This window comes from Pteronotus mesoamericanus, unplaced genomic scaffold (assembly GCF_021234165.1).
Source record: "Pteronotus mesoamericanus isolate MK-2021 breed Mesoamerican mustached bat unplaced genomic scaffold, CSHL_Meso_final contig_228, whole genome shotgun sequence".
Taxonomy (NCBI): domain Eukaryota; kingdom Metazoa; phylum Chordata; class Mammalia; order Chiroptera; family Mormoopidae; genus Pteronotus; species Pteronotus mesoamericanus.
The window spans coordinates 520,438-546,859 of NW_026555095.1; the positions used below are offsets into that span (position 1 = coordinate 520,438).

Below are 26,422 nucleotides of genomic sequence, written 5' to 3' on the forward strand. Positions count from 1 at the left end.
TGTGCCAAGACAAAAAAAATATGGCCCAAATGAAAGAACAGATCAAAACTCCAAAAAAAGAACTAAGCGACGAGATAGCCAACCTATCAGATGCAGATTTCAAAACACTGGTAATCAGGATGCTCACAGAAATGGCTGAGTACAGCCGCAAAATAAAGGAAGACATGAAGGCCATGCAAAGTAAAATAAGGCAAAACATACAGGGAACCATAAGTGAAGGGAAGGAAACTGGGACTCAAAATCAACGATTTGGAACTGAAGGAAGAAATAAACATTGAACCAGAACAGAATGAAAAAACAAGTATTTAAAACATGAGGACTGGCTTAGGAACCTCTGGGACAACTTTAAACATTCCGAATCGTATGAGTGCCAGAAGGAGAAGAGGAAAAGCAAGAAATCGGACACTTATTTGAACAAATAATGAAGGAAAACTTTCCCAATCTGGCAAAGGAAATAGACTTCCAGGAAGTCCAGGAAGCTCAGAGAGTCCCAAAGAAATTGGACCCAAGAAGGAACACACCAAGACACATCATAATTACATTACCCAAGATTAAAGATAAGGAGAGAATCTTAAAAGCATCAAGAGGAAAGGAGACAGTTACCTACAAAGGAGTGCCCATAAGACTATCAGCTGATTTCTCTGAAGAAACCTTGCAGGCAAGAAGGGGCTGGAAAGGAGTATTCCAAGTCATGAAAGGCAAGGACCTACATACAAGGTTACTCTATGAAGCAAAGCGATCATTTAGAGTGGAAGGGCAGGAAAAGGGCTTCCCAGATAAGGTAAAGTTAAAGGACTTCATCACCACCAAGCCCTTATTACATGAAATGTTAAAGGGACTTATCTAAGAAAAAGATCAAAACTATGAAGAGTAAAATGACAACAAACTCACAACTATCGACAACTGAATTTGAAAAACAAAAACAAAAACAAACTAAGCAAACAACTAGAACAGGAACAGAATCACAGAAATGGAGATCACACGGAGGGTTACCAGCAGGAAAGGGGTGGGAGGAGAATGGGGGAAAGCGTACAGTGAGTAGGAAGCATAGTTGGTAGGCACAAAATAGACAGGGGAGGCTTAGAATAGTATAGGAAATAGAGAAGCCAAAGAACTTATATGTATGAACCATGGACATGAACTAAGGGCGAGAATGCTGGAGGGAATGAGGGTATTATTTGGAGGGGGATAGATGTGAGAAAAAAAAGAATGGGACAACTGTAATAGCATAATCAATAAAATGTACTTTAAAAAAACTGCGGTACATTTACACAACCGAATACTATGCAAAAGAAAGAAAGAACTCCTATCCTTCGTGACGGCATGGATGGGACTGGAGAGTATTATGCTGAGTGAAACAAGCCAGGTGGAAAAAGGCAAATACCACATGAGGTCACCTATATGTGGAACCTGATGAACAAAACAAACCAACAAGTGAAACAGAGACAGAAATAAGGAACAAACTGACAGTGACCAGAGGGGAGGAGGAAGGGGGAAAACAGGGGAAATAAGGGGAAACAGTCTAGTCAAGGAACATATATAAAGGACCCAGGGTACTGGACAACAGGGTGGGGACTGACTGAGGGACGGTGAGAAAGGGGTTTGTGGGGTTGGGGAGGTGGGAGTAAGAAGGGCAGGGAAAAGCAATGGGGTAAAAATTGGGACAACTGTAATTGAACAACAATAAAAAATAAATAAAATTTTAAAAATAAAGCTTAAACGGAAAACTTAAAAAAAAAAAAAAAAGAATCCAGCTCTGGCTGGTGTGGCTCAGTGGATTGAGTACCGGCCTGCAAACCAAGGGGTCACTAGTTCAATTCTCAGTCAGGGCACATTCCTGGGTTGTGGGCCAGGTCCCCAGTAGGGGGCATGCGAGAGGCAACCATGAATTGATGTGTCTCTCCCTCTCTTTCTCCCTAACTTCTCCTCTCTCTAAAAATAAATAAAATTTTTAAAAGTCTCTATTTTTTAAAAAAATTCATACATCTACAGTGTTACCTCCTGAAAAGGGGATGGGAAAAGGGAGTGCGTAAATGGAGGGAAAGGAAGAACCCTTCATTCGGGTGAATGCCAAAAAGAAAAGAAGAAATGATAAGATAGCATCAATGTTTTCCCTTTGTAGTAACTGATTATATCATGTATCATCAAAAAATCATTAGAAGATAGAGGGAAAGCAGGCTATTCAGACTTTTATCTCTTAGATTAGTAATTAATCATAATGAGAAAAAGATACAATTGCAATGGAGAAATTTGTGTGCAGAATTTGAAAATGATCCCCCAAATTTTCCTGCCATCATACCTCAACTCTGAATATGATGAGATATTATGCCCTTGATTATAATGTTACCTATTTAGACAGAGGAGGCTCAGAATAGTATAGGAAATAGAGAATAGCTACAAACTGATTTACATATGTAACTAAGGTTACTAATCAGCTGAATTTGAGTCAATCAAAAAGGAAATTATCTGGCTGAACCCTTTCAAAGCAGAGTTTTCTCTGGCTAGTGTTAGAGCGGAAGTCAGAGAGATCTGATGTATAAAAAGGATTCAACATGTTGGTTACTGGTTTGAACATGGAAGGATATTGTGAGGTAGGATGTGAATGCCCCCAGAAACAGTGATGCCTGGTTAACATACAGTCAGGAAACAGGGACTTCAGTCCTATTGCCACAAGGATTTGGTCAACAGCCTGAGCGATTTAGAAACAGATCATTCCCCAGAGCCTCCAGATAAGAGCCTGCCTGGCCAACACTTGATTTTGGCCTTGTGAAAGCTTGAGCAGAGAACCCATTCAAGGCAACCCAGACTTCTGACCTATGGAACTATGATATAAGAAAGAGAACTGCTCTAGATTAAAGGAATGTAAACAGACACAATTACTAAATGCAATATACAATTGAGTCCTGGGCTTTAAACATTTTTTTGGTATACATGTTATTGTAATAAATAAAGAATTTTGAATATAGACCCTAAAATTGTTTTATTGAATCAGTGCTAAATTATGAATTGTGATAACTGGACTGTGATATCACTGGACAATGATCTTATCCTGGGAGATATCCATTCACATAATTCAGGATACAGAATTATGATGTCTCAAATGGTTTAACCAAAAAGAAAAAAGAAAAAGAAATATACACATATCCCATACATATACAGAGACAGAAAACAAACATGGCAAAATGTTAACAATTGGTGATTCTAATTGAAGTGTAAAGGGGTGCTCAATATATTAATTTATTCAATGTATTTTTCTGTAGGTTCGAAATTTTCAAAGAAACGTTAGAGGAGAAAATTTTTTTAATTTATTAAACTAAACAAAACTGAAACTTTTTAAAAATAGAAATGTGCTTAACTTTCTTATTCCTTTTTCCTGCTCCTTATAAGTACTTTTGTTCAAACTATGAATAGTTTCAGGTGTTTGTAATATTTAAGAATTTTTAACCCAGTGAAAACTGGAAGTAAATGAACAACTGAGGTAGAATTAGAATTCGACAGCCAAAGCAACTACCAATGTGTGATTAGAGATCTTTTATAGGCTCTAACTATTGAATTCATTCTTTAGAAATGAATGAGATATTAAACAAGCAGAGCATTAATGAAAGTTGTGTTACTTTAGAATCAAACCATATTAACACTTACCCTAGCAAGGCTCCAATTATGCCACCAGCTACCAGGCCATGGAGGCCTAAATTTATTCTAAAAAGACTTCCCGTGACAGCTATTTAAAAACAAACACAGAAAAACAGTAATATTAAGCCATCTTTAAGCACTAGAAGAATTCCACTTTTAAGTTTTCCTTCTATAAAAAGGGCATAAATATCTAAGAAAGCTTTCTGAGTCCAACTCTAATATACTTTCACAACCAACATCTCCTGAGTCTAAAACGTGAATACACCTAGCTTCTCTAGTCTGCTGGTTCAAAGGAAGAAATGTTCTTTTAATAAAACTAACTCCTCAATCTGTTCTATGGATCCAACCTCTTCTCATTCTATTTCTTTTTTAAGCACTTCCCCTTAAAAAAATTGGTTATTTCTTCACTTCCATTTCTTTCATTTTTTTTCTTCTTCAAGGAAAACTTTCCCCAAATAAACAACAAAAACATCTGCAGTGTTTGCCTTCCCCTTTTCTGTACTGCTACACTACACCTCTCAGGCAGGCCTGAAAGCAGGCAACATCTGGCTTACAATGCAATGTGGTGGCCGGCGCTCAGAGATTCTTTCCCACTGGAGTTGTATATGTGTATTGGTCATTCATTTGCCTCTTTTACTAAGTGCAACACAACTAATGTCACCTCAAGTGGTAACATCTTTAAAAAATAACATTTGAATTTTATATGTATTATTTAAGTACTATATATTCATTGTTTACATTTTCTAAAATTTTTAATTAACAAGAATAAATACCACCTTTAATTCCACTACCCAGAGGCAGTAAAAAATTTAATCTTTTTTTGCTAGTTTTCTTTCCCAAACGAAACATTTTTTAAAAAACCTATTAGGATAACCAAAATCTGGAATACTAACATCAAATGCTCGCGATGGTGTAGAATGACAGAAACTCTCGTTCATTTCTGGTGGAAATGCAAAATGGTGGTCACATTGGAAGACACTTTGGCAGTTTATTATAAAAACAAACATACTCTTACCATGTGATCCAGCAATCATATTCCTTAGTATTTACCAAAAGAGTTCAAAACTTATGTCCACACAAAAACCTGCACACACACATTTATAGAAGCTTTGTTCATTACTGTCAAAACTTGAAATCGACAAACATTTCCTTCACTAGGGGACTGGGTAAGTGAACTTGGTACATCTAGATGATGGAGTATTATTCAGCACTAAAAAGAAATGAGCTATGAACTCATAAAACAACACAGAGGAACCTTAAATGCATATTAAGTGAAAGAAGCCAATCTGAAAAAGCTACATACTGCTTGACTTGAACTGTATAACATTCTTAAAAAGGCTTAACTATGTGTATAACTATGGACTTAGTAAAGAGATCAGCGGTTGAAGGGGCAGGTTGGAGTCGGGGGAAGAATATGCAGCACAGATTTTTAGTGTAGTAAAAACACTCTTTATGATACCATGATAATAGATAGGTCATTATACATTTGTCCAAACCCATAGACTATATAACACCAGGAGTGAACCCTAAGGTAAACTATGGACTTCAGGTGATAATGACATGTCAAAATAGGTTCTTCAATTGTAACAAGCGTACAGCTCTGGGAAGGAAGGTCGATAATGGAAGATGTTATGTGAATGTGGAAGGGAAGAAAGTATGTAAGAAATCTTTGTATTTTCTGCCTAATTTTGCTGTGAATCTACAACTGCTCTAAAAAATAAAGTCAAGGGCTTAGAAGCTGTCTGCAGCCAAACACCAAAAATTGCAACTAAAATACAGAAGAGCATTCATTCAGAACCACCTGAAATCCAGCTGAATGGAAGTCTTACAACTAGGAAATTAAAGAAGCCACATCGAGACTTGTGGGGTGGGAGATGGAGACGCAAAATGGGCTAGTCCCACACCCAGGTGTGGCAGATAAAAATTGGGAGGGATATTTCAGCTGCAGAGGTCCCCCTCTTTGGGGCAAGGAGTCTCAGTTCCACACCAGGTTCCCTCAGCTCAGGAATAAGTGCCCCTAACTTCTGGCTGTAAAACCTAGTGGGGATTGAGGCCAAAGGAGTTGGAGGGCTTCTGGAGCCCCAGAAAGTTCCTCTTAAAGGGCCCACATATGGACTTACTCAAACTCATTTCCTTTGAGTTCCAGCCCTGGGGCAGCAGCTTGGAAGCCACCAAAGACATACAGGGAGGAACTAAACTAGGATGAGAGCTCAGGGAGGGAAGCAACTTTCTCTCAGACAGAAGTGCGGGCAGGGGCCATTGTTCCTTTTCTGAGCTCTACCCCCACTAGCTGGCAGGCAGGTGCCATATCTGAGCTTTTATCAACCTGGCTCACACTGTTGCCCTACCATGGTGATTCTCTGAGGCCCCACCCCACCCAAGTTGTCTCCAGTGGCTTTTCCATACCAATGGCCTGTCTTGGCTCATGCTTTCAGATTTTCTTAAAATCTCTCAAACAAGCAGTATCAGGAAATGAGCCCCACACCTTTTGTGAAGTGGCCCCAGGCCTGGCACTAGCAGCAGCTAGCCTTGGTGCACAGCTTGGCCTCACCTGGGCACCTCTAAGTGCAGCACAAGTAGCAGCCATCTGCAGATTGATTTGTAGTGAATGCCAGGTGGCCCTGGGCAGAACACAGAAGGCAGCTGACCTTGGCCTGCACCTCCTGGGAGGGCCCAGAGACAGTACACCTACCAGACAGCTTGAGACCACATTGAGGCACCAGCACCCAACCACCTCCACAGGCAGCACACTCAATGGGTGAACTCAGCAGGCACCAGAGCACTGCTGTAGTAATGTATTTTGCCATGTATAATGCATACCACATTTTTGGCCCAAACTTTCAGGGGAAAAAAATCTCTCGTCTTAATTTTTTAATTCAATTTTTTATTCATTTATATTTGGATACTTGTTTTTTGTATTATAAAGGAATTATAGTATTTATTTTTGAACATATTATGATAAAGAAATTTTATGGCACAAATAATTACAAAACACAAGAACAGATAAAAGGTATTTCAGGTACTACCCAGGTATAATGTGCATCATTATTTTTCCCTCAAAAATTTGGGCTAGAAGTGTGCATTTTACATGGCAAAATATAGTAAATCCTGCTCTGTGAGGTGGGACTCTGCACAGCTGATCCTCCATGGTGGTCAGAGGTCAGCGGTCATAGCCAATCCTTGCAGCTGATCAGTCTGGGAGTAAATCTCTCCCACTGATGTGCCAACAGCAATCCAGGATCAACTACAACAGGAACGTGTATACAGACAACATGGAGGGTGCACCTCAAGTGCCTGGCTGGGGTGATCAGAGAGGCTGTACACTGGATGCTACAGAACATCTACTACATTAGGCCACACTACCAATCCCAGGAGACTAAGGAACTCTAACTAGTACACAGAAACAAACACAGGGAGGCTGCCAAAATGAGTAGACAAATAAATATGTCCCAAATGAAAGAAAAGAACTCCAGAAAAAGAAGTAAATAAAATGGACACAAGCAATCTACTAGATGCAGAGTTCAAAACACTGATTATAAGGATGGTCAATGAACTTAGGGGAAGAGTAGATGAACTTAGTGAGAACTTCTACAAAGAGATAGGAAACATAAAAACAGAGATAGAAAACATAATGAACCTGTCAGGAAGGGATGATATATTAACTGAAATGAAAATACATTACAGGGAATCAACACTGGAGTAGATGAAGACAGGGATCAAATCAGAGATTTACAAAATAAGGAAGCAAAAAAACACTCCATCAGAACAGAAAAAAAAAAAAAGAATCCAAAAATATAAGGATAGTGTAAGCAGCCTCTGGGACAACTTCAAGCATACCCACATTCACAACAGCAGTGCCATAAGGAGAAAAGAGAGTACAACAAATTGAAATCCTATTTGAAAAAATGACATAAAACTTCCCTAACTTGGTGAAGGATATAGATATACAAGTAAAGGAAGCACAGAGTCAGTCACAAACAAGATGAACCCATGAGGCCCACACCAAGACACATCATAATTAAAATGCAAAAGGTTAAAGACAAAGAGAATACAATTAGTTACCTACAAGGAAGCTCCCATAAGACTGTCACCTGATTTCTCAACAGAAAATCTTGCAGGCCAGACGGGACTGGCAAGAAAGATATAAAGTGTTAGAAAACAAGGACCTACAACCAAAATTACACTACCCAGGGAAGATATCATTTAGAATCAAAGGACAGATAAATAGCTTCCCAGACAAGAAAAAGCTAAAGGAGTTGATCGCCACAAAACCACTACCATGTAAACTATTAAAAGGTCTTCTTTTAGAAGGAAGAAAAAAAAAATAAAAAATATAAACAATAAAATGGCAATAGGAATTCCAGCTAAGATGGAGGCATAGGTAGACATGCTTTGCTTCCTTTAACAACCAAAGAAGGACAACAACCAATTTAAAAACAAAAAAAAACCCTGAAATGCCAAAAAGTCGAACTGTATGGAAGTGTGACAACCACAGAGTTAAGGAAGAAACATTCATCCAGACTGGTAGGAGGGGTAGAGACAGGAAGATGGGTGGAGAGGATGCGCAGCAAGGTGGCAGCTGGAGGACTGGGTGGGTGAGGCAGCAGTTGGTGAACTGGGTGGTGCCACATCAGTGTGCGGTAAGCCAGGAAGAGCAACGGGGGAGCGAGATAGACCACGCAACCCAGATTCCAGTGCAGGAAACTAAAGTTTCAAAACCTCTTGCTGTAAAAATCTGTGGGGGTTGAGGTGGCAGGAGAAACTCCCAGCTTCACAGGAAAGTTTGTTGGAGAAACGTATGGGGTCCTAGAATGTACACATACCCACCCACCCAAGAATCAGCACTAGAAGGGCCAAATTTGCTTGTGGGTAATGGGGGAAGTGAATGCAAGCAAGCTGAGAGTTGAGCAAGTGCCATTGTCCCCTCTCTGACTCCTCCCCCACATGCAGCACCACCAACACAATGAGGCGGATTGCCCCACTCTGGCAAACACCTGAGGCTCCACCCCTTACAATGTAACGTGTGTGCCAAGACAAAAAAAATATGGCCCAAATGAAAGAACAGATCAAAACTCCAAAAAAAAGAACTAAGCGACGAGATAGCCAACCTATCAGATGCAGATTTCAAAACACTGGTAATCAGGATGCTCACAGAAATGGCTGAGTACAGCCGCAAAATAAAGGAAGACATGAAGGCCATGCAAAGTAAAATAAGGCAAAACATACAGGGAACCATAAGTGAAGGGAAGGAAACTGGGACTCAAAATCAACGATTTGGAACTGAAGGAAGAAATAAACATTGAACCAGAACAGAATGAAAAAACAAGTATTTAAAACATGAGGACTGGCTTAGGAACCTCTGGGACAACTTTAAACATTCCGAATCGTATGAGTGCCAGAAGGAGAAGAGGAAAAGCAAGAAATCGGACACTTATTTAAACAAATAATGAAGGAAAACTTTCCCAATCTGGCAAAGGAAATAGACTTCCAGGAAGTCCAGGAAGCTCACAGAGTCCCAAAGAAATTGGACCCAAGAAGGAACACACCAAGACACATCATAATTACATTACCCAAGATTAAAGATAAGGAGAGAATCTTAAAAGCATCAAGAGGAAAGGAGACAGTTACCTACAAAGGAGTGCCCATAAGACTATCAGCTGATTTCTCTGAAGAAACCTTGCAGGCAAGAAGGGGCTGGAAAGGAGTATTCCAAGTCATGAAAGGCAAGGACCTACATCCAAGGTTACTCTATGAAGCAAAGCGATCATTTAGAGTGGAAGGGCAGGAAAAGGGCTTCCCAGATAAGGTAAAGTTAAAGGACTTCATCACCACCAAGCCCTTATTACATGAAATGTTAAAGGGACTTATCTAAGAAAAAGATCAAAACTATGAAGAGTAAAATGACAACAAACTCACAACTATCGACAACTGAATTTGAAAAACAAAAACAAAAACAAACTAAGCAAACAACTAGAACAGGAACAGAATCACAGAAATGGAGATCACACGGAGGGTTACCAGCAGGAAAGGGGTGGGAGGAATGGGGGAAAGCGTACAGTGAGTAGGAAGCATAGTTGGTAGGCACAAAATAGACAGGGGAGGCTTAGAATAGTATAGGAAATAGAGAAGCCAAAGAACTTATATGAATGAACCATGGACATGAACTAAGCAGAGGCATGCTGTTGGGAGGGGCTGCGCAGGGTGGAGGTGGATAAAGGGGAGAAAAAAATGGGACAACTGTAATAGCATAATCAATAAAATATATTTTAAAATGGCAATACATATCTATGAAAACAAAATAAACAAACAAGCAGAACAAAACACACTCACAGATACAGAGAACATTTTGATTGTTGCCAGGTAGGTGAGGCATTGGGGGAGGTGGGTGAAAGGTGAAAGGATTAAGAAGTACAAATTGGTTGTTAAAGAACAGCCATGGGGATGTAAAGTAGAGCATAGGGAATATAATCAATAATATTCTAATAACTATATACATTTTCAGATGGGTGCAAGACTTATCAGGATGATCCCTTAGTTAAGTCATACAATGTCTAATCACTGGGGTGCACATTTGAAACATAATAATAATGTATGTCAACTAAAATTGAAAAATTAAAGAATGATTTAAAAAATAGCCAGACTCAGCCCTGACCAGTGTGGCTCAGTTGGTTGGGCATCATCTCACAAAGTGAAAGGTCACGGATTCAATTCCTGGGCAGGGCACATGCCTGGACTGCAGATTCAGTTCCTGGTGAGTCTGCATGTGAGAGGCAACCAATCAATATTTCAATTTCACATCAATGTGCCTCTCTCCATCTCTCCCTCCCGTCCCAGAAAGAAAGGGTGGGGAGGGAGGGAGGGAGGAAGGAAGAAAGGATACTTTAAAAATTTTTAAAAAAAGAGTGCTAGTGACCAGAGGGCAGCAGTGGCAGCAACAGTGAGTGGTTCTGTGTGGCCTAGAAAAATCCTGCAAAAATGTCTCTATACCCATCTCTTGAGGACCTGAAAGTAGACAAAGTAATTCAGGCTCAGAGTACCTTTTCTGCAAACCCTGCCAACCCAGAAATTTTGTCTGAAGTGTCTGCTCCCATCTCTCAAGATGGAAATCTCTATCCTAAATTGTATCTGGAGCTTTTTCAGTACATGGACCTAAGTTTGAATGAAGAAGAAATACATGCAAATATGGGCATGGTCCCTGGAGTACCAACTCAGGGGCAGTTGGTAGCAAGACCTTCTAGTATGAACTATATGGTGGCTCCTGTAACTGGTAATGATGTTGGAATTCATAGAGCAGAAATTAAGCAAGGGATTCGCGAAGTCATTTTGTGTAAGGATCAAGATGGAAAAATTGGGCTGAGGCTTAAATCAGTAGATAATGGTATATTTGTTCAGCTAGTTCAGGTATTCTCCAGCCTCATTGGTTGGTCTGAGATTTGGGGACCAAGTACTCCAGATCAACGGGGAAAACTGTGCAGGCTGGAGCTCTGATAAAGCGTACAAGGTGCTCAAACAGGCTTTTGGAGAGATCACTATGACTATTCATGACAGACCCTTTGAACGCACAATTACTATGCATAAGGATAGTACGGGACACGTTGGTTTTATATTTAAAAATGGAAAAATAACATCCATAGTAAAAGACAGTTCTGCAGCCAGAAATGGTCTTCTCACAGAACATAACATCTGTGAAATTAATGGACAGAGTATCATTGGATTGAAGGATTCTCAAATTGCAGACATATTGTCAACCTCTGGGACTGTAGTAACTATTATAATTATGTCTGCTTTTATCTTTGAACGTATTATTAAACGGATGGCACCAAGCATTATGAAAAGTCTGATGGTCCACACCATTCCTGAGATTTAGAAGTCATGTCACAACAGAAACTTCACTGAACTTTTCCAGTTTACTTCCTTGGCAACTTAACTTTGTATTCTGCACTTGAAGCTTTCTAGGAGCCAGAGAGTATATGCTGCATAATGCCCTTTCTATCTGACATGGCTGGGAACCTTAACTGTTTGATCTGATACCTTGTTCGGACTTCGGAATAGCTGTAGCCTTATTCTGGTTTTATGGATGTGTAACTTTGGAAAGATTTACTGATTTTCATAGATTAGTATCTCTACTGGAAACCTGATGCTTTTATAAGCCATGATGATTAGAATGACTGATGCAGGCTTCAGCTTTGTGTTAGAACCAGTCAACTTTATTCTAGAGATCAAGTAGTGCTGTTCATACTACTTTAGTTCTACGGTATCTTTGGATTTTTACTGTTATGGTAGTACACTTAGAATGATTACTTTTGATAGTTTTTTTATTTTGTGGTTCTGTGCATGTGTGGGTGTAGTGTGTGTCTTTAAAACACCAATTAAATAACACTGGTTTCATTCCATGTAAGCATTATACAGTGTATGTAGGTTGCAAAAGATAGTATTATCATTAAATTTTTAACTACCTTCACTTAATATGTTTGAACTGTCGCCTTACCTATGTTAGGCATCTAGAATAAAAGCCAAAATAATAACTATTGCTGCCTTTCTAAAACCCAAAATGCAGTTCTATATTAAACTGAAATGTACACTAGCCCAGAACAAATTAGTGGCATATACTGAGCTATATATAGCAAAACTGCTTGCTTAGTTGCATTTGAGATTTTGTAGTTATTGTGTAATGGAAACTTCTCAAAGTTACTAATATCATTTTCTGAGAAATGAATCACTATATATTTAATGTAAAAACTCTTATACTACGTAGAATAAACTTTTGACTTATTTTTTATTGTAGATTAAGTAGGACGGTGCCTAATTTTGACATTTTACTCTAAACATTATGTAACCTATCTTCTTTGGGATGGTCTTACAATGTTGTCCTGGTAATCTGTTCTATCTCCTGACTTCTCCCTGCAAACAAAATTGCATTGACACTTTATTCTGATTTTTTTCTTCTTTTTCGGCCTATTCCAATTAAATATGTATAAATAAACTTAAACTTTAATCAGAAAAAAAATTTTTTTTAAAAGCCCGAGTCTTTATATAGAATCACGTTTTTGGTGAATAAAGATAGTTTCTTTCTTTTTCACTCCAGCAGTTTTTTATCTTTCTGTTGCCTGAATGCACTGGCTAAAGTCTCCAGTACAATACCAAATACAAGTGCATTCATTTCAAGCATACACTTCAATACAAGTGTATAAATCTTTGCCTTGGTCTCAATCTTAGAGGAAAATCAGTCTTTCACCATTAAATATTACATTAGCTGTAGATTTTTCATAGATAATCTATATCAGGTTAAGAAAGTTCCCTTTTATTCCTAGTTGAGAATTTTTATCATGAATGTTGAATTTTTGTCAAATGCTTTTTCTATTATACTAAACCTGAATTCCTTGGTTAAATTCTCCTTGGTCATGATGTATAATCCTTGTTTGTTGCTGAATTTTGTCCACTAATATTTTTAAAGGATTTTTGCATATATATTATGAGATAGTGATGTAGAGTTTCTTTGCTAATTTCATCCGGCTTTGGTATCAATATAATAGTAGTCTAATAGAATAGAATGAGTTGGGAAGTGTTCCCTCTTCCTCTATTTTTCTGGAAGAGTTTGTTAAACAAACTTGTTAAAACAGGGAAGCCATTTGGCCTTGGGATTTTCTTTGTGAAAAGATTTTTAAATTAATTATTTATTAATTCGTTATAGGGCCGTTCAGGGTTTTTTATTTCTTCTGAGTAAATTTGGTAATTTTTTGTTTTTTCCCCCTTTGTTGGCTTTGCTAAAGAACAGTCTGATCTTTTCAAAAAACCAACATTTGATTTCATTGATTTTCTCTATTGTTTTTCTTTCAATTTCATTGAATTTTGTTCTATTTCTATTATGTCGTTCTGCTTACTTTAGGTTTATTTTGCTTTTCTTATCTTAGTTTTCAAAGGTAAATAACAGATTATTCATTTGCAGTCTTTTTTCTTGTAAAATACAGGTATTTATAGCTCTAAATTTCCCTCTTAGTACTATTTTGGGTACATCTCATAAATTTCTATATAACGTACTTTCATTTTCATTCAACTCAAAATATCTCTAATTTACTTTGTGATTCCTCTTTGGTTTATGAGTTATTTATAACTGTGTGGTTTAACTGCCAAATATTTGTTGATTTTCCCAATTTTTGTTGTCTAATTCCGTGTGATTTTAATCCTATTAAACTTATTGAGACTTGTTCTGTGGTCTTGCATATGGTTTAACCTGGAGAATGTCCCATGTGCCCTTGAGAAGAATGTACATTCTGCTGTTGGGTGGACTGCTACAGAGATGTTAGGTTACACAGGTGAATAGTGTTGTTTAAATGTATATCTCTGTTGGTTTTCCCTCTATTTGCTCTATCCATTATTAAATGTGGGGGTATTAAAGTCTTCAACTTCTATTATTGAGTTGTCTGTTTCTCCTTTCAATGCAAAGTTCTTGCTTCATGTATTTAAAATTCACATATTTTGGAGCTCTGCTGTTAAATGCATACATATTTATAAATGTTATATCTTCGTGATGGATTGGCCCTTTTGACATTATAAAATGTTCTTCCATTTCTAGTATTCTTTCTTAAAGTATATTTTTTCTGATATTAGCATAGTCACTCCAGCTTTTTCACAATATCCTTTTCCATCTTTCTTCTTTCAACTTATTTGTTTCTTTGAGCCTGAACTATGTTTCTTGTAAAATGCATATTAGTTGGATTTTTAAAAATACAGCTGGACAATCTCTGGTTATTGATGAAAGTGTTTAATCCATTTATATTTAATGTTACTATTGATATGTTTGGATTTAGGCCTGCCATTTGCTATTTGTTTTTTTATATATCTTAATTCATTTTTGGCCTTGTGACTACTTTTAAAAGTTACTTTCTTATTACTTGCTTTAGGGATTATACAATTCATCTCAATTTATCACAATTACTTCAGATCAGAAATAATTTAATTCAAGTAAAATTGTTCCAATATAGTTCCACTTCTTTCCCATCTTTGTGATGGCCCTGGATAGTGTGGCTCAGTGGACTGTGTGCCCGCTTGCAAAACCAAGGGTTGCCATTTCAATTAGGGCACATACCTGGGTTGTGGACCAGGTCCCTGAATATCAGCAACTGACTGGTATTATCTCTCACACACTGATATTTCTCTTTCTCCCTCCCTTCCCCTCTCTCAAAAAATAAATAAAATCTTTAAAAAAGAAACCTTGTTAAAAAAATATATATATTTTAAAAATAAGTCAATGTTATTATTATTATTTTATACAACCATATGCATTTTTTAAGTTGAGGGGAAAAAACAATTAAGAGACTAGATTTACAAAGTCTTTTATATTAATCTACATAATCACCGTATCTAATACTTTTCATTTCTTCCTGTAGCATTAAGTTACTATTTCCATCTTCCAATAAATCATTTCTCCCCTCTTTTATGCTACTAATGTCTTATTCTTATAGATATTAATGTCTATATCTTTTGTTCTATTAAAGATATATATCTTTAAATGTTATATGCCCACTTCACATTTATTGTTTTATTAACTTTTTTTAGATCAGAGAATTAATGTTTATGCTGCCTTTAATAACTACTTAATTATCTCTATTAATGTTTTTAATTCTTCATGTAGATCCCAGTTATTATCTATTATCACTTCCTTTCAGATTGAATAAGTTCCTTTAGTATTTATGTAAGGTAGGTCTGCTATCAACAAATTCTGTTTATCTGACAATGCCCTCATTTTTGCCTTTAATTTTATAGGACTGTTTGCTAGATATAGAATTCTTATAAATATCTATAAGATACAGACATCTTATTATTTTCAGCACTTTGTCATTCTACTGCCTCTGGCTTCACCATTCTCATGTGAAGTCAGCTGTTAATCTTATTGGGTGTCCCCTGTATGAGTTATTCTCTTTTTTCTTGCTGTTTTCAAGATTTTCTCTTTTCCTTCCAATTATTTAACTATTATGTGTCTAGATGTGAATGTATTCAGGTTTATTCTTCTTGGAGTTTGTTGAGCTTCTTGGATAGATAGATCCATGTTTTTATCAAATTTTGGAAGTTTGTGGCCATAACTTCTTAATACTTTTTGTGCCTTTCTTTCTTCTCCATCTGGTATTCCTATCACATATATGTCGGTATTTTTTTATGTTGTCTTATAGGTTTCTTAGGCTCCGTCATTTTCTCTTCATTTTTTAAAATGCTGCCCTTTTCAAAAAGCAATCCATATTAACCTATCTTAAAGTTCACTGATTCTCTAATGCTATCTCAAATCTGCTGTTGAGCTACTCCTCTCCAGCAAAATTTTAATTTCTATTATTGTGTTTATCAATTCCAGAATACTCACTTTGTAATAATTTCTATCTAACTGATCGTCTCTGTTTGATGAATCATTGCCACCATACTTTTAATTCTTTAAAAACGGCTTGAAGTCTTTTGTCTGCTATGTCAAACAGATAGTCCCTGTCAGACATATTTCCAATGATTCTTTTGTCTATCCCATTTTTGCACATCTTGTGACTTTGCTGTTGTTGAAAACTGGGTGTTTTGGGTAATAAATTATAGCAACTCTGGATTTGGAATATCTCCTTACCAATGGGCATGGCCATGATTTTTTGTTTACAGGATGACTTGCGTGGACCAATTCGTCTTTTTTTTTTCTCGAATACAGTCAGTGATGTGTCTAACTCAGGTTTTATTTTTATGTCTAGCTTCCTAGGAATCATACCAGCTAGCAGTCCACTAATGATTTGTCAGAGTTACGCTTAAACATCTGAAGCCAGTAAGAAGTCTATCTTTTGTCAATGGATCTGTCTGTGGCTTGAAGAATGTATTCAAAGTTCATGCAATTTATAAATCTTTTCAGACTTATACTTTGTGTTCACAAGGCCTCACAATTAACCAAAAGTAAGTAGCTTGCTCTCACCGGTGTCCCCTGAGTATGCATGGGTTACTTACACATGTGCAGAACTCTCCAGAGTTCTATGGATTAGCAGAATCTTATTATAGCCCTGTTTAGCTGTCTTGTTCTGTGTTAAAATTCTGCTTCATCTGCCAGTCTAGGGCTTGCCCCAAAGAGTATCAAATCCTCAAGTTAGCTGTGTGATACTGTCTTTCCATGTTTACAACTGTTTTTAGCAACACCTGTAGGCATGGAATTTTCTATACCATGTTCAAATAAGGTCATCTATCTCAAGCAGCAGAATTTTGGTCCTCCCAGCCTGCCCTTCTCTTAAAGAACTTCAACATGGGGCTTGGAGTTAGGAGGTGGGAGCAACCTTAGTTAGGCTAAAACACTACTGACTTCCATTGTTTTTAGAAATTCTTAAATAATTGTTTCTCAATTTGTTGTGTGCCCTTGGTCAATTCACTCTCAGTGTCAAATATACTTTTATTATAAATGTCCAGGCCAATACCAAATAATAATGATGAGGGAAGACATCCTGGACCTGATTCTGACTTCAAAGATACACCTCTAGTATTATATCACTAAGTTCAATGTTGGTCACTGGTTTGAAACAAAAATATATATTACACCAGGTATATTTTTCTGTACTTATTTTAGTAGTATTTATTCAATCAAGAGACATTTGTTTTATCCGCGATATGTCAAACAATTGTTATATAAAAGGAAATTATTTTCTCTGAATTCAAGTAGGTCATCTAGTAGAGAAACAAAACAAATAAACAACTACAATATACTGCTTTGATTAAATGATTTATAGAGAATTGTGAGAACACACGGGAAAGACACCTAAACAAACCTAAAGATAGGATAGAGTTTGGAGCTAGGGAGGACCTTCTAGGGAAGCTGAAGTTGACAGAAAAGGTGGACCTGAAAGATACATTAAGTAGAAGCTGAAGAAAATTAGTTGTGGGAGTGAGAAGGGGGGTTCAAGAAGAGGGACCAACACATGTAAAGCATGAATATGCTGGGTTTGGGAAATCCAAGTGGATTCATAACACTAGAGCAGGAGTGGTACATGGGGCCAGATCAATAATCAACACTGCAGTAATAAAAAAACTGTGGGAGAATATCAAGCAAAGAAGTATTATAATCATATTCATACTTCAAAACAAAGACAACAGAGGAGGTGGAATGAACCAAGAGTAGAAACAGGGGAGACCTGTTAATAGCAGTAAGAATAAAAAGAAGATGAGAGAAGTCCATGTATATTTAAAGAATATAAATGGTAGGACTAGGAGTTTGGTAAAAGGGAAATAAAGGGAAGAATTACATCATTACTTCGCTTCCAGTTTTGGAATTTAACAGGGTAGACAACAAAGAACAGTACAGCAGGACCAAGTATGAAAGTTGAGTGGAGAAAGACAAGTATTTGGTTTGGATATAAGCATTTGAGCTTATAGAACATGTAAAAATGTTCACGACTTCAAAAAGAGCAAGTTCTAGCTGCTCCAATGATATTAATGTCATTTTCTTTCTTCTTCATCTGGTATTCCTATCACATATATGTCAGTATTTTTTTATGTTGTCTTATAGATTTCTTAGGCTCCGTCATTTTCTCATTTTTTAAAATGCTGCCCTTTTCAAAAAGCAATTCATATTGATCTATCTTAAAGTTCATATTTAAAAATTTTTTCATTAGACTATTAAGTTCAAATTATGTTTATGTGTGTTTGTGCATGTATATGTATACATATAAAAAGAGAGAAAGCACCCAAAATAGAGCACAAGTGATAGAGCTAATGGGCTAAAATATTAATAGCTGCATCTCTGTATTAAAAGGTACTGATGATGGTGTTCCTCCTATCACTTTTATACTTTTATTTTTGCAACTTTCTATAACTTTGAAATTATTTCCAAAAAAAAGTTTTTAAAAACTGTTACGTGCAGTATATGTGAGTTTTTGTATGTGAGAGAATATACGTAAGTTAATGTTTGAGTGTATTCGTCTACATTTCCAAAAATAACACTTTAATACAGTAAGCCCTCCCTATCTACATGGTCCACATCAGTGGATTCAACCAACTGCAGATTTAAAATATATGGAAAAATAATCCCAGGAAATTCCCAAAAGCAACACTTGAGTTTGCCATACCTCAAGGACTATGCTGAATCTAAATGAAGGAAGGGATATGTAGTCATAACCTGCTGTAGCCAATATACAAACGCTATGCCACTTTATACAAGGGACTTGAGCATTTGTGGATTTTTGGTATCCATGGGAGGCGGTAGGACTTGAAGGGTGTGATGTCTTGGAACCAATCCCTCATGGATACCAAGGGACAGCTGTACTTTCTTTTTTTTAATGTTCACTTTAAATATCTACCAGACGTGGAGAGCTTTAAAATAAAATCCAAACTCTTATCATGAAAAACCTGGCCCCTTTCTACTTTACCTCACCAATTTTATCTCAAGCCACTCTTACCCTCATTCACTATGTTCAAGTCATGTTATCCTGCCTTTGAGGAACTTTCTTGCCTAGCAGCCTTCCCCTTTGATGTTCCCTCTGCCTAGGCTACTCTTCTTTGCAAGGCATCAAATGTCACTTTCTCAGACAGGCCTTCTCTGATCATCCTGTATACAACAGATCCCACTGCCCTGCCTTTTTGGTATATTCTATCATAACAAACTGTTTTTTCCCATCCACATTAGACTGTAACACTCCATGAAAGCAAAGATCTTTTCTGTTTTGTTTACCAAGCATACCAAGGACCAAGCATAATAGTTTCCATACATTTTGCAGGAATGTTGAATAAGTCAACCAAGGAATTCAGTAGCTATGACTTATACATCCTTACATATTTCCCAAATCATATTTGAGATAGAAAAACATAAATAAGAACAAAAATGTCTTACCTCCTGCAATGACAAAATGGCTTAGTGCATTTTTATCTCGGTACACATTTAAACCAGTGTTCACTATGCTGGCAAGGGAGGGAGAGAAAAACATAAAATTTGAATCACATCCCATTTACCTTCTTGACCATAACTTTCACTAAAGAGATACATATTAGTTTAGAAGAGCCTATTATGTCAATCCCTGGTCCCAGTCTATGTCCACAAATGTGTTTCACAAGCTAGTATGCCCATGGGTATCTAGGTGAACCTTCTGCTGAAGAATGAACAAAAGAACAATCAAATTCCTGGAATAAATATTCATAAATTTATGTTTCTTAAAAATAGAAACATAAAGAATTTTGCCGAATTCCTTTCCTTAAAAATCTTGTATCTATTTTGATACTAGTTGGTAGACCTCCATTCATGAATGCGAAAACTACCACTGAACCAATCTTTTACATAGATAGGTAACAGTTCTTAAGAAAAAGGTATTATGAATCCCTTTCATGTGGATGTTCACTTTTCATAATCCCACTTGCTCAAAAGATGTGCTGATAAAAGAATACCAAGACCCTCTTTCACAATTTAGAAAGAACTTACTTGAATATAGTCACAAACACTGTTGTTCTCCAACTCCAGCGCCAGCCATACCGGATGAAGCCTCGTGTGGCAGCACGATGTGCAGATTGCTAAAGTTAATAAAAAAGGCTGTGAGGTTCCAAGACACCTTAAACTTTCCTTATTCTAAATCTGTGGTGGAGGGATGTCAGCTATGGATTAGGCAGGGACACCAAAACAAATAGACAATAAAAAAATCTCTAGAAATATCATTCCTTAAACACTGAAGCTTAAGTAGAAGTCCCATGTGCATCCTATTCTTACAGGAGATAGAAAAGAAACTAAGGATTGCCAATGTCAACCAAGTAATCCATCAATTAAGTATCCTTGATATGACAAATACCATGCCAGCTATAAAATCAGTATTAGACATGATGCTTTTTTTTCCGCCCAAGAAATCTTGGGGAAAAGAAAAACATATAAAGAACTAAGTAAACTGTAAACTCCAGGGTAAGGATTAAAGTAACACAGATGTGTAGGAAGGGAGCAGAGGAAGAAAAAAAAGTATTTACTGACCACATTCTAGGTAAAAGATGTATTAACATTTTACCCCATTTAATCTTTACATTTTCCTCTGGCAGGTGTTTTAGCTTTAACTAAAGCATTGAGAGGAAGTTTCTAACCAAAATCACTCAGCCAATAAGGAATAAAGTCAGAAATGGAAGGTAGGTTGTCTGTCTCCACAGCCCATTTTCAGTAGACTATCATAAAAGCAGTCCTGGTATAATATGGTGGGGATAAATTCTGGGTTTTTAAAGAATCTGAGAGAATCCCTAACTGGATTCTAAACTGCTAAATAATACTGAGCAAGTGAAAACCACTCTGAAAGGTATCAGTATGAACTCATGGCTTTTAATAAGTAGGTAGAGATACAAATAGACACCGATGTATGTAGAAATATGTACACGAATATAAATCATGCACACGTGCACACACACTTCCTATCTGCCTAGGGCCTAGAAGCCATGATACCCCAGTAGCAATGACTATACCTAGCACCAGATATTGGTTTTTAAATACCATTTTCCACTAAAAGAAACTGAAGTTCCTTGGTGAAATGGTCCATTCTAACTTGAAAAGTAAAGGATGAGCCAGGAATACCTTGCTGTGTCAAAAAGTAAAGGCATACTCAAAAAATGATGAGGAAGTATCAAAAGAGGCTAGCTTGAAGGGGGGCTCCAACTGTCCACATCTAGGCCAATTGGAGTATCAAAATAAATGATGATAATAATGGATTTATAAACATACAGAATAAAATAAAAAACCATGACTCTACGCTGAATAAATTAAATAGATAAATAAACAGACGGGAAGTGAAAGCTCTTTCTGAAAGCAGAATACTACTAACCAATAAATGCAGATGGATGATAGGATTAGAAAATGGCCATTTGGCAACTACCACAGTGGTAACTGTTTTCACACAAGAATCATTATTGAATGCTAAAACTAGAGGGTAGACATTTGATGAAAAATAGGATATTTGTATAGTCTCAAAGTATCTAATAAATATTCATAAGGTAACATTAGGGCAGCAATTTTCAATTTTTTCATTTCATGGTACATATAAAATAAAACTAAAATCCTGTGGCACACCAAGAAATATATTTTTTGCCAATCTGACAAAAAAAAAATAGGTATAATTTTGATTTGTTCATACTGGATGGCCATTGCTGTATTGGCCGTTGTCATTTTTTAATTTGAAAATTTAAGAGGAAAGAGGTCAATACCCCTGACTAGTCAGGTATTGTATGCTTTAAAAATTCTGGCAGCACATCAGTGTGCTGTGGCACACCCTGAAAATTTCTGACACAGGGAAAAATAGTAACTTAATGGTGGAAAAAACTTGCAGTGACCATCTTAAACAAGTGACTAAAGTAAACATCACGAGTATAGCAAAAAATAGGTATCATGGACTTCTGATATAACATATCAGAGAAGGATACAACATCATTTCCAGGGTATTCCTGCTAAAACAAATAATCAGAATCTAATCATACTTTTAAAAATCAAAATCCAAATTAAGGGAAAATCTACAAAATAAATGGCCCATAATCTTCAAGTGTCAGGGTCAATAAGTCACAGACAGACAGGGAAACTGGATTAAAGGGGACTAGAGAGACATGACAAATTCAACATCTGATACAGTATTAAATCCTGGACCAGAAAAATTTTTTCTAGTTACTTTTCAAATAGATTATATTAGTGGGAAAACTAGCACAATTTACATAAAGTCTGTACGCAGTATATACTCTATCAGTGTAATTTCATGATCTGCACAATTATATAGGAAAATGTCCCTCTTTTCAAGAAACAATGCTGAAGTATTCATCATGTCTATAACTTACTCTCAAGCAGTACACACAAAAAAATAAAAATATTATACAAAGAAAAAGTGATAAAGCAAATGTGGTAAAATGTTAACATTTGGATAATCTGGGTGAAAGGTATATAGGAATTATTTGTACTTTTGAAACTTTTAAGTATGACATAATTTTAAAATAAAAAACAAAAACTCTCTGAGCTGTAACTTACAACAGAACTGATGCACAGACCTAACAAGAGTTAGCACTCTATAAACTCTAAAGTGATGTTATTGTTTTAGTGTGAGCTAGAGTACTCCATGGTGGCTTTGTGAAGAGGATAAATATGCCACAGTTGAGTCTTGATATTTTAGCAAATTAGAAATATTTTTCAGAAGAGGGAACTATAGGGGTAATCTCTTCCAAAAATAAGTGGTCTGACAGGCCATGTATACAGTTTAGCATTAGTACTTCCATTGTTATTAAGGATAGACTTTCTCTTGACATCCTAAGCCCTCCTGACCTACCACCTGAGTGATTAAGTGTAAAGTTAATTGCTAAATTGATATGCCCTTAAATGTTTTTAGAACACCAGTACCTACCACAGCATCAAGCCGGTTATGATAAATTTCTGCTTGGTTCTGCTCAATGTAGCGCTGTTTGGCATGAATAAAAGCTGGTATTCCCCCATATGCCCATCCAACGATACCTGCTGAAACTGCTGCCCTATAAATATTCTCAAGTTCTTTTGACGTTCTCTGCTGTTCACTAAAACATCAAAAACACAGTGTGGTTTGGGATTAGTATATGTATACTGCTCTCCAAAAAACAGTATGATAAGAATTACCCCAAATGCTAATACAACCACATTTTTCACTACAGGCTGAACCAATTAAATCCTCTGATGAATTAAATAATGTAGTTATAAGTAACTCAAATTTCAGACCAAACTAATCTATGTTGTTAAAAATCAGGCTAATGGTTGGTTACTCTTGGGAAAGCACACAAGGGGAACTTCAGGGATGCTGGTAACACTCTCTTGCTATTGGGTTTATGAAAACCCATTGTTCAGTACGCTTATATATTTTTCTAGATGCATGTTATATCTCAATAGAAAGGTTTTTTGTTTTTTTAGTTGCTTTCATTTAATGACTCTACTATAGCCTCTGGAAATAGAAATTGAATTGGGTGTAGAGATCAATTATTTTCCTTTTTGAATTTTAAGCCAACTTTTGGAAATTACACACTTATGGAATTTTAGTGCAATGTACACAAGAATGAAATCTCAGCTATAAAAAAATGAAAATCCTATCTTTGTGAATATTCCAGCTGTTATGTCATGCTCAGATGGGCATAGAATGAGAAAACTTGTGATGTAGTGGACAGCACAGACCAACCTAAATAACAAAAAAAAATGTTTTAATTCAACTTACTACTCTCAACAGCATAAACTAGAATTGCTAAGATGTCCTCCAGATGCCTATCCAAGATGTTCTCCAGAAACTGCTCTAACGAATAGCTATATTTGTTAAGTATTGAGTTACTATAAATATTGACTCTGCCAGGTAAATAAACTATTAAATGTTAATTATTTACATTACTAACTTGCTTCTTCAGTGACTATACCAGTGTTTATCTAATTGCCAATATCCACATTTCTGAAATCAGAATCAGTGTCTTTAGTTTCTGCATCTATGAGAGAAATCTAAATCTCTTAGAAAACTGTAATTCTTATACTAGGTCATTAAGAAAAACTATAATTTGAACTTCATATTTTATCTTTTATCGTGAATAAGATCAAAAACAACACTTACATAAAAAGTGGCCTACTCTGCTCTAAAACTAGAATTCAGAAAAGAAAAAAATGTAAAACAGCTTAAGATTTAACAAGATGCATATGCTTTTTATCTTTTTCAGCTTCTGAAAAATTCCATGATATAGGTGGTATTTATCTACATTTTACTGATACGGAAATAGAGGCACTAAGAAATTTTATGGTTGGCCCAAACTAATGAATAGTGGTGAAGAAACAGGGTACAGTGGTTGAAAGTGCCTAGACTCCAGGTAACAACAATGGGGCTGTGGTTCTGGTTCTGGCTCTGTCACCCACTGTGAAGTGACCTGCAGCCAGATCACAATCTCTGTGAACCTTGCTTTTCTCATTTATGATGGGAGCCTGGAAGTTATACTAGATTATCTTTCACGTTTCTTTCAGTCCCAACATTCTCTGGTTTATAAAGCTTATCAAAATAACCCTCTCCTGTTACATACTACATAGGATCTTCCGCAAGAAATCTCAACTAAATATTGGAAGGACGAATGGAAAAGGCTACCTCATCTTTAAAATAAAGATGATAAACTTTTTAATATAATTCTGCCAACTCCCTTGCCCCAACTATATGCCCCTCAGCAACATAATAAAATTTCAAAGTTAATGCACCACTTTGTATAACATAGTATGGTAAACTACTTCATGAAAGAGCAAACTTTTCACCAGTAATTGATAGATAAAATGAATCAAAGAACAAATAAAATATCCTGAGTTTTTCATTAAATTCAAAGGATTATCTTTTATTCTGAAATATCCTCATTTGTTAACCCAGTTAATATCTTTTATAAAATGATGAGACAACAGGAGCTATTTTTACAGGTTCCTTATTGGCAGAATAAAAGTTTTACAACCCTCTGCCCATCTCTCCAACTTCCACTTTTTGGAGGGTAGGGAGGCTACTGGTCATTAAGTTTGGGATCAAGTGAAATCCGAAAAGGAATACTGGAGTGGGAGCTTGCAAATGTGGGTTCCAGAGTCAATTCTGACACTAATCAGTCAGTGCAATTCTTCTAATCTGCAAAATCAGCGTATTGAACTAAGACTATATGCCCTAAATATCCCTAAACGCTCTCATTCATGAGTCTCACCCTTAGCATTTGAAACCCGTCCTGTCATCAACACAACTATCAAATGAAATGAGAGGTTGCAAGGTTGGGATACAAATACTAGAAGCCCAAATCCCATTTAAAAATAAACCAAAACGTTCTGTGGTCCTTTGCCTCAGGATGACCCAGGTTTCAGGGCACTTCCTTCGCAGCTCCTCCCCACAGGCCCTAAGCACTTTTACTCTTTGACAAACAGCTCCCGGAGGCGGTCCCATCCAGACTCCAGGTAACGGGGTTCCGAGACGCAGGGAAGCAGATTCTGGTCCTCCGTAAGGACCTCCGATTCGGCAGCCACAGATTCCGCAGCAAAGACCCGGGGGAAAGGACCCAGCGCCCCGTAGAGGAAGCTCCGTGGCGCCGGAGGTCGCACCTCCATTGCCCTCTCTGAACCTGCGGACAGACACAAGCTTGGGTTGTCGGGGCTGCAAGGCCTCTCGGAGAGGCGCTAGGAGAACTGCAACAATTAGTAAGTGAATACCCATGCACTAGGTACGAATTTATCTACCACCAAAAGTCTTGACACTCCAGCTCTCTACACTCTGTCTCACTATGGTGGTTCTTGGACACAGGAGACAGGAAGTCCTGCCCCCACCAGGGCAAAGGCCAAGGGGCGGGGCGACGGCGAAGACGGAACCGAAAATGCGTCCGGTTGGAGGCGGGACGGGCGAGTGAGGTAGCAGCGAATAGCCGCGCTTGGCGCGGTTTGGCTTCTCCTCAGGTCCCGCCTCCGTGGGTTTCCAGGGCCACATTCCATGCCGCGCATGTGGCCTCAGGCTGAGGTAATGTAGAGTATTTAAAACGCCAGAAATCCCACAGAGATGAATGAGACAGTGCGATATTCAAGACACGTGGAACATGAAGAGTAGTTTTGTTCAAAGAAAAGCCCAACCCACTGTATCACCCAGGTAGAAGCTCTGGCTGGGCACGAGGGCACGAGGACCCTCCCGGGCTGAGTCCATTCATACTCGTTCAAGTTTGGGTTTCCAGAAAGAACCGAGGCATTGAAGATGGGTCTTGGTGATAGGTACGCTGAGATTTACAGAACACTGTTTTGAATAATCAGTTTTGGGCAGTTTCTCACAGAATGGATTTAACCTCTTCTACTCCCTCCCGCGCCCAATTCCTG

The 26,422-nt window shown here is 37.2% G+C and overlaps 2 protein-coding genes across 2 annotated transcripts in view; one reads left to right on the plus strand and one right to left on the minus strand.

The window, feature by feature from the left end:
* The window catches only part of TIMMDC1 (translocase of inner mitochondrial membrane domain containing 1), a 33,308-nt gene extending 7,453 nt beyond the window's left edge, over positions 1-25,855 (minus strand). The window contains exons 1-6 of the mRNA XM_054572313.1: positions 25,802-25,855; positions 25,479-25,686; positions 22,962-23,127; positions 20,042-20,130; positions 19,460-19,527; positions 3,643-3,721 (exon numbers count right to left, since the gene is read on the minus strand). Coding sequence (XP_054428288.1) covers positions 3,643-3,721; positions 19,460-19,527; positions 20,042-20,130; positions 22,962-23,127; positions 25,479-25,672 — 596 coding nt within the window. The 5' untranslated portion in view covers positions 25,673-25,686; positions 25,802-25,855. The remainder of the gene's footprint in view (positions 1-3,642; positions 3,722-19,459; positions 19,528-20,041; positions 20,131-22,961; positions 23,128-25,478; positions 25,687-25,801) is intronic.
* LOC129069648 (syntenin-1-like) lies at positions 10,600-11,500 on the plus strand. Its single transcript, XM_054572314.1, is given in 2 exon segments — positions 10,600-11,036; positions 11,038-11,500. Coding segments are annotated over 2 exon segments (891 nt in total). The 5' UTR covers positions 10,600-10,608.
* Positions 25,856-26,422: the final 567 nt, after the last annotated feature.